Consider the following 9224-nt stretch of genomic DNA (forward strand, 5'->3'; position numbering starts at 1 on the left):
TACAATAGAGCAAAGAGACACACCAAGGCGGTACCGACGATCCTTCTTCGTAAACTAACCCCTCGCCTGTGCCAGCAAACTTAAGGCTGTAACACGGCGGAAATACCCCGAATAAAACATGTTCACCTTTTCGGGGTTATACCCTTAGTCACTTTACTGTATGTATACTTCACCCGAAATCCCTTCAGAATATTGCGCTCAATAAAGCCTCTGTGTGTTTCCGATCCTCCAACCGGAGACGAACCAGTTCACGTCCAGCTGCGGGCACGCCAGAAACGCGAATGATTTGAATCATGCGCCCTCTTTGTTCACAGTGGTGCAAATAGCACCCAACATTAAAATAAATAGAAAACCCAATGGAACCGCCCAGTTTATGATATCAATACATTTGACTACCCAAAAAGTCATTACACTTGAATTGAATTGTTCTCAAAGGATTGTAATTTAGCTCCATACCGCATCCTTCAACAATATCTGTGATCTGTTTGGCTCGAACTATGTTATCCTTATTGTTCTGTTAACACCGTCCAGCTTATACTAGTTATCTGAGGTCAATCGTTGATCAAGACCTCCCAATGATCCGATTCCCGAATGTTACAAAAAGGCTGTCAACCTCCGCGTGCGTAGCCTTGCTCAAGGCAGTCGCATTATTCGCTCCGAAAAGACGCAGCTGTAAACCCACCCGCCGTATACCCTGTGCATGGTGTGTGCGATCACACCGAATGACCAACCCGTATACACACTGTCACATCGCACGAATACTGTTCACACAAGTCATCGCACTCGTACACCACTAACCGCATGCGGAGGCCGTCAGGCCGACAGCCTTGTCGGATCTGTATCTTCCCGTTTTAATGTGTTGTATTGAAAAAATTCCAATAGTGGACGAAATTGGGGGGGCTCGAGGATATGCTAGTATGCAGCTCATGAATATGTATATCGTTCGTCAGACCTATCAGACAACACAGGATGTGAGGCAAATGAATTATTCATTTTGACGTCCAATCACGCACTTCCCTTATCACGACCTTTGGACCCTATCATGCGTCCGTGGTGGTGGTGTGTGAGGTAAACATGTCTCGTCTTTCGCGGGCATTATGGTAATGAGCTGACCGTGGGAACTCTTCGCTTATTATAGTAATGAGGTCAGAGGCTTCAACACAGATCCTACAAGGCTGTCGGCCTGACGGCCTCCGCATGCGGATAGTGTACGGGGGCATCGTGTCGTGCGATGTTACGCACAGTGAATACGGGTGGGTTTTACGCACAGTGAATACGGGTGGGTTTTTATACAGCGGCGGTCTTTTTTCGGAGTGAATAATTCGACTGCCTTGAGCAAGGCTACCGCGTGCGTGACAAGTTTTTGGCGCTTATCGCCGGTGGAGTCGAGCTTGGAGCCAAGATGCATGCGTGCCAAGCCGGTTTCTGCCAAGCCGGTTTCACAAACATTCTGCATTTTGAAGATAATTACCGCCTAATGCCAGTGTAGCAGAATCGCATGTGAAAGTTGACATGTGCTTGAATGTTGAATTGTTCTCTGTCAACCCCAAATGTTTTATTTTTAGAGTGCGGTTCGGCACGAATGCCAAGTTTTAACGGCTTGTGCAATTGGAAATAATAACCCACACTGCAAAAACGTTGGTCAAATCATTTGTTGGGCAAAGTAACTTCAACAATTATTGGTCGATAATTGCCCAACAAAACCAATAATTGGTGTTGGACAAACATTTTGTTTGCCAATTTTTTGTTTAAAAAGCGGAACAAAATTTGGGCAAGTGTTGGGCAAATAATTCGTAATCTGAATTTATCATAACTGTTGGTTAAACATTTGCTTATTTATTGGAGCAACTTTTTTGGTAATTTTAGTTAATTTCGATTGTTGGTTAAAATGATGCACATTAATTGGTCAAAATCATCCGATCATGCGCACTACGATCAAAGAGGTGCCCAAAAGTTTGGCAAGGTATGAAAAAACATAACGATATTTTTCAACATGGCGAGTGGAGGAGTGGCTGTGACGAGCGGGTTTTTCCAGTAGATATAGATCAAATTTGAAGGTTAGTTTTTAACTAATATGAAGTTGTGTTTTCTATTCAGTCGTACATAGTCGTGACAGTTGCAGAGGGAGCAACAAAGTGACACTATTGTTGAATTAGTTTCAGTTTTTAGTTTCAGTTTTATCATGGCATTATGTGCAACGCCGGTTGTGGCATGTATGCGTGTGCTTGCGCTGCAACTGTCACGACTGTGTACAACAACTGAACAGGAAACAAACTGTATTTAGTTGAAAACTAACCTTCCAAAACATCTACAAACCACTGAGGAGGAGGAGTTCACTATTCGCCCTTAATTGGGTAAACAGTTGGGCATTTTTTTACCCAATTTGTTTACAGTGCATGATCGTGTAGCGGAAATGCATGTGACCTACTTGCGATTGTTTCGGTTTTATCTGTGCAACAATAATATTATAACATGTTTTTATTTGTTTACGAGATCAGAGTGGTTTTAGGCGCGCGTGCCAAGTTTACGATTACTTTTGCAAACATTGTGCGTTTTAGAGCTAACCCAATAAACGGATAGCGGAAATGCATGTGACTTCACATGATTTTGTGAATGTTATAAAAGATGTTTAGTACTGAGTGGTTTCATAAGAGCATGTTTTGGGTGATGTGGCAGAGGTGACACCTATAGCAAAACGAAGCAGCCGCATACTGGGTTTCAAAGTAGAAAGTTCTGTAAAGTAAGTTCGTTGAGCGGAACAGAAGTTGAAGTTGAAGCTGAAGTTAAAGTCGTAAGTTCACTGTACAACATTATTAAATAGGATTGGAGGCTTTGCATGGTGAGGTATCAATATATATTTGGTTTGTGGTAACACATGTGTTACCGCACACCATTTTTATATACAATATTATTGTCTTTTGTTTTTGCCAATTCAAAATAGGCATTTGTTAGGTGCCTCCTTGAGTTGATTTCTGTGTATACATTTTAACGTGATTGAATTGTGTGACACGATCATGGAGAGTGTAGGCCGCCAAAAGCGTCTTGGCTTTTGTGGAAAATACAACATACCAGCAGGGCTAATGTTTGAGCCAACATCTTCATTCCAAAATTTTACACTAAATAAGTTGGCTCAAAATAGGAGTGTACAATATGGCGAAAACAATCAGGACGTAGATTTCCACACTAACTTGTGACGCAAGATTTTCTTGCGCCAGCAACAAACCGTCGGCAACGGCGTGCTCGGGTCACAACACCTGAGGAAAAAAAAATATCGTGCGCCTGCGATTGGTTCCCGACCGTCAGGATCACGTCGTACAAGTTGAAACAGTTCTACTCTTGCGACTGTTAATTTTTTCGAGCGGCAACTGTTTCAGCCCTGTTCGCATTGGACTTAATTTGGCTAAACTAACCGAGCCCAGGTAGTTTTCCTCCCAGGTAACTTACCTGACCCGAATGGCTAGTTTAACCGAGCCAAAGGTGCCCGGTTAAATTGACCAGGTTAGTTTAACCGAGCCGAAAAGTCCAATGCGAACGCGATCAGGGTAAAAGCCGTCCCGATAAAAAGCCACATCCGGTCCCCGATCTCCTGCAGCCACGTGATTGTGTGATGACACATCGTACATCGTGCATTGTGTACACGGACGGAAGCTTGGTTGCACTCAATGCATTCTCGCTGTCATGCACCCCTGTCAAAGGTCACTGCGATAGCGCCCTCTTGCGTTTTTCTTAAGTTAGTGGATATGTGTTTTACCGATCGTGTCGGTAAGTTTACCCACATCAATAATCCAAGTGCGGACGCTGGTAAGTTTCCCCTTTTGGAATGTTAACCACTGTCTCGGTAAAACGTTAGTCCAATGCGAACACGGATCATCGCAGTTACGCTCAGGTCGTAAATAATCGCCGACTGAATCAGGCGCAGTGTATGTGATCCTGCGAAAAGTCAGTTGCCGACTGTTTTTTGTTGAAGGCCGACCTGAGGCCTACGGCAATTTATTTTATATACAAGCAGGTTTGTAAAAAAAATTGAACAGTTACCCTACTGGGAAGCTGCATATAAAGTTGTCTGTTTATATTTATTTTTTTCCAATCCAGCATAACTAGAAGTCTACCAAAATTGGAATCAGTATGAAGCTGTTTATCTTCATCGTGCTTGTAACGATTGTGAAGTCTGCAGAGTCTGAGTGCAATGGCTCATCACCTACGTTCAGTGGTGAGAGCGGAGATTCCCTAGAATGTGTTTGCGAGCAACAAGTGATCACCATCAACCCACTAGCATGTTCACACTTTCTTCCCGGAATAAGCAGCAACTCTTCCATCGTTTCAATGGAGCAAACAGTAACTAGACAGCTTGGAGAACTGCAAATCGCAGTATCTACCAACCTCGGAAATGTTTCCTCTGAATTGGAAGGTACTAAACGTAAAGTGGCTGATTTGCAAGGTGCAGTGTCTACCAACCACGAAATTGTACTTTCGGAACTAAGCAACACAACACAACAGGTGAAAGACACAATACTTCAAGTGGAAGAGCTACAAGTAACGGTCTCTGGAAATCATGAAAGTGTCACCTCTGAGATGCAGGGTCTAAAACGACAGCTTGAAGAGCTGCAAGTGTCAGTTTCTGCTTTAGTGGAATCCCTTCATGGTGAGTTTAAATTGTTTACAGTGCCACAACGTCTAATTACCAATACAACAACATCAGCTTACAAATATATTATGTCGACTTTATCTCTCTCAAATAAAGACTTTTTGTCTCTCTCATTTACAAAAAGTACCGATAACTATATTTTGTTCACGGGTTGTAGGAAGCTCACAATGTGGTTGCGTTTTTTTTATTTATTTATTTTTTTTATTTTGTATTCTCCGCACAATACAGTTATAACAAGCAGAGGCCGTCCAGGGAAGGGAAAAATTCCCCCAAAAATCTTTATTCAAAAAAGATGTGCCTTCCAAGACTTTGCATGCTCATAAAAAGGGTAAAAATTCATAGTTAATGTTCCTTTAAATATTTCTCATGATTTGGCCCCCTCTGAAGTAACGTAGTCACCTCTGAGTATACAGGATTTCCCGGTGTACTGTGATATGGAAACAGACGGTGGTAGCTGGACGGTAAGATATATGGTAAGGTAATTGTCAAAGACCAGTATTCTCACTTGGTGTATCTCAACATGCTAAAAAAAACCTGTGAAAATTTGAACTCAATGGGGGACCTTTCGGACGTTTGGTGGCAGCAGATATACCAGGTAAAATTCTTTGTACTCGGTAAAGTGCGCATGCTCATAACTACGTAAACAATGGAAATTTACCTGGTTGGTCTGCTGCCACCTAGCGTCACAAAGTCTCCCATTGGTCGCCGAAGTTGCGAGATAATAATAGATGCAAAAACACCCCTGTCACACGAAGTTGTGTGCTTTCAGATTCTTGATTTCAGGACCCCAAAATCTACTTCCGTGGTCTCGAAATCAAACTCAAATATTTTAGTGGAAAATTCCTTTCTCGAAAACTACGTTTCTTCAGAGAGGGAGCCATTTCTCACAATGTTGTATAGACTACTATCAACAGATCCCCATGTCACCAAGTAAGTTTTTATGCTAACAATTATTTTGAGTAACCAATAGTGTCCAGTACCTTTAAGTAATTGCAGATACATACACTATTTTTGGTTTTTATATTTGTACAGTGGCCCCTGCCCCTCCCCTGCCTCCAAAAGACTGTTCCGAGATTCTTGCGAGTGGTATATCGATCAGTGGCGTGTACATGGTTCAACCTGTATTGTCAGGTGGGGCTTTCCATGTGTATTGTGATATGGAAACAGACGGTGGTGGATGGACGGTAAGATAACACGTTAGTGAATGAATGAGAGTACTCATTTTAAGAGTGTATTTTGAGATTTATGTTAGATAAATAATTGAAGAAGACTATGATTTAAAAACCAAGTTTCCTTTGACAGGTTTTCCAGCGGCGGATGGACGGCAGTGTTGATTTCTATTTGGACTTTGCAAGCTACAGCCGTGGCTTTGGGAATCTAGAGGGAGAGTTTTGGCTCGGTAACGACAACTTGCACAGTCTGACCGCTCAGGGCGAGTATGAACTCCGCGTCGATCTCTCAGATTTCGAGAGCGAATCCACGTATGCTGTCTATGACTCGTTCAGGATCGCTGATGCGAGTGACAAATACAGGCTGAGAGTAGGAAGTTACTCTGGGACCGCAGGTAATAAATCAGTACCATTCCCATAAGTTTAACAATAAAAAGAGCCTATATAAGTCTGCATTTTTCAAAAATAAAATCCTTATTTAACTGAAAGAACAATTCATTTAATCCACATGTTTCAAAGTTGTTTATTTGCTTTGTTACCAAAGTTGACAGTTTGAGATAAACCCCAACAAGTAACTCCAAAACTTCAATAAGCGTCATCAATATAAAACAGGGGAAATCTTGTTGTGGTACGTCCTCAATTGAAACATTGTCTCTGTTTCAGGTGACTCGCTGACCTACCAAAATAACCAGCAGTTTACTACTAAAGACCAAGACAACGATACATACGGCGGGAACTGTTCCCAGAGATTTCACGGTGCCTGGTGGTTCAATACCTGTCACCATTCTCATCTTAACGGAGAGTATCTCCGTGGTACCACGACTGTTCATGCCACTGGAGTTGATTGGAGGCACTGGAAGGGAGGGTATTACTCACTCAAAACCTCAGAGATGAAAATACGACCCACACAATAAGAACACCATTATGGGTGCGTTCGATTAGCTTCCCCGTGTCGACCCCCGGCGATGCTCATTCAGGTGAGCCCGTGGGGGATCCCCTGACAATCACTCGCCCTCTCGTGGTGATGTCATGCACCTCGGGCCAGCCCCAAGTGACCCGTTCCACAAGCAGGCCACTTGGGGCTGACCCGGGTGAGCCCCTGAAATGACGTCAAAGCTATTCGATCGAACGCACCGGGGGCAGATCGGGGGTCGACCCGGGGAAGCTAATCGAACGCACCTTTAATGAGCAAGTTATGGCGGCAACTAGACTTGTCTACATATAGACCCCATAGAGCACAGGGAGTTTGACATAGAACCATGCACTGGAGCATGGTCGATATGGTCAACCTGAAGACACTGGACACTATTGGCAATTGTCAAAGACCAGTCTTCTCACTTGGAGTATCTCAACATATGCATAAAATAACAAACCTGCTCAATTGGTCGTCGAAGTTGCGTGATAATAATGAAAGAAAAAACACCCTTGTCACACGAAGTTGTGTGCTTTCAGATGATTGATTTCGAGACCTCAAAATCTAATTCTGAGGTCTCGAAATCAAATTCAAATATTTTAGTGGAAAATAATTTTCTCGAAAACTACGCTCTTTCAGAGGGAGCCGTTTCTCACAATGTTTTGTACTATCAATAGCTCTCCATTACTCGTTATACTAAGTAAGGTTTTATGCTAATAATTATTTTGAGTAATTACCAATAGTGTCCATTGCCTTATGCTAATAATTATTTTGAGTAATTACCAATGGTGTCCATTGCCATTAAAGGCAATGGACACTATTGGTAATTACTCAAAATAATTATTAGCTTAAAACCTTATTTGATAACGCGGGGAGAGGTTGATGGTATAAAACATTGTGAGAAACGGCTCCCTCTGAAGTGACGTAGTTTTCAAGAAAGAAGTAACTTTCCACGATTTGATTTCGAGACCTCAGATTTAGAACTTGAGGTTTCGAAATCAAGCATCTGAAAGCACACAACCTATTGTCCAGTGTCAAATTTGCACAGGTTTGTTAATGTGATGTTGAGATACACCAAGTGAGAAGACAGGTCTTTGACAATTACCAATAGTGTCCATTGTCTCTAAGTATTATTATTATATTATATAACTACTTGTTGCCCATTTATGACATTAAGAGGCCATGTACAAAATAATGTGCACAAACTATAAAGACCGTTGTTGCTATATTTTAGTTTTATTTGTACTGCAGAAAATTACGTGAGTAATAACTTATTTTATCAATTAATTTAATATAAGCCAACATTCCCACAGATGGATACTAATTAGATATATCTTTTATAAAACAAAAAATACTTGACCCACACAGAGATTTCCTTGTCATTTGATTGGTGGATCTCACACGTCACGTATCGTCCATTATTTTTGCCATTGATTTACTGCCGCGACAATGCACAGATTTGTATTGGAGTCCAATAATGAGTATCTCTCAGTCCCTTTGCAGCGTCGTTCCCAAACATAATCGTTCCCGCTCGTTTCGTGAAATATAGTCCAGATTAAACCTTCTTTGATAATATTCTACGGCGATACTAGACTGGTTCCCCAGTATTTACCCGCCCGAGCCTCGGGTGTGACATCAGATGTTCGGGCTAATACAGTTAGCCTGAACATGTGACGTCATACTTCGAGACTCGTGAATAACGCCAGAGAGTGGCCTCTAGCCTATAGGTCAATCCCCGTACATGATCATCGGACCAATCAAAACACAGATATGGAGATAGCTTACGCCACTGAAAGATATCCAATGAAATCATTGTATGAAACCACTGGTTCTGAAAAGCAAGCTTCCTGTCTTTGGACCGGTCACTATAGCTGATATAGTTTGCCAACACAAAAACACCATAACAGCGCCACTAGGCACCTCAATTACTCGATACCATTCATCGAAATAGGTCATTTGCCATTTGAAAGTTGTATCTTGTTTGAAATGTGCCTGTTGTTTCTCCAGTGGGGAAACGGGGAAAAGGCACACCCAAATGTTTATATTATTTCACATTGCTTAATAAATTGTTGTCCAACTTCGTTGTTTTTGGATGTTGACTATAAACGGAGGCTACATTAATATGATTTTTCTAAGTTATGTTTGTCGCGCGGGTTTGTGTGACCCCGCGTTTTTCAGAAATTTGGCTTGGAGCGTTCTGGAGAAAAACCCATATTTACCATGTTTTAACGTGAGGTAAAAGACTGTTATACTTTTTATGTTATACTTTTAATGTTTCCTATGGACTGCAGCTATTAAAAAACTGTAATATCTATATATTTGAGATCATCCTTTATTGGCTGTTTAAATAATTGGTAAATTTGAAATTATACGTTTTTTGAATATAGAGAGGTTTCTCAAGCGTTTGGATACAGATACAGATACGGATATAATAACCGTATCCGTTCACGTCAGCCGCGTGTTGGATTTTGTTTTAGAGGTATGTTTCACTGCGCTC

The 9224-nt window shown here is 41.7% G+C and overlaps 1 protein-coding gene across 2 annotated transcripts; it reads left to right on the plus strand.

Moving 5' to 3' along the window:
• The first annotated feature begins 2666 nt into the window (after positions 1–2666).
• Positions 2667–7411, plus strand: LOC139946080 (ficolin-2-like). Of its 2 annotated transcripts, none has more exons than XM_071943683.1 (5): positions 2667–2791; positions 4093–4642; positions 5678–5829; positions 5948–6209; positions 6478–7411. In XM_071943683.1, exons 2-5 carry the CDS (start codon positions 4126–4128, stop codon positions 6726–6728), a joined length of 1182 nt encoding a protein of 393 aa, XP_071799784.1. In that variant the 5' UTR covers positions 2667–2791; positions 4093–4125; the 3' UTR covers positions 6729–7411. The 2 variants fall into 2 exon arrangements, with proteins under 2 accessions (XP_071799784.1, XP_071799785.1); XM_071943684.1 differs by having other exon boundaries at positions 2735–2839.
• Positions 7412–9224: the final 1813 nt, after the last annotated feature.

Source organism: Asterias amurensis, chromosome 13, assembly GCF_032118995.1.
Source record: "Asterias amurensis chromosome 13, ASM3211899v1".
NCBI lineage: Eukaryota > Metazoa > Echinodermata > Asteroidea > Forcipulatida > Asteriidae > Asterias > Asterias amurensis.

What these genes read in the sequence shown, in the direction of transcription:
- LOC139946080 (XM_071943683.1), top strand. Translation starts at nt 4,126, where the DNA reads ATGAAGCTGTTTATCTTCATCGTGCTTGTAACGATTGTGAAGTCTGCA. An exon ending in CAGACGGTGGTGGATGGACG is followed by an intron (nt 5,830 to 5,947) that starts GTAAGATAACAC and finishes TTCCTTTGACAG; the next exon opens with GTTTTCCAGCGGCGGATGGA. An exon ending in AAGTTACTCTGGGACCGCAG is followed by an intron (nt 6,210 to 6,477) that starts GTAATAAATCAG and finishes TCTCTGTTTCAG; the next exon opens with GTGACTCGCTGACCTACCAA.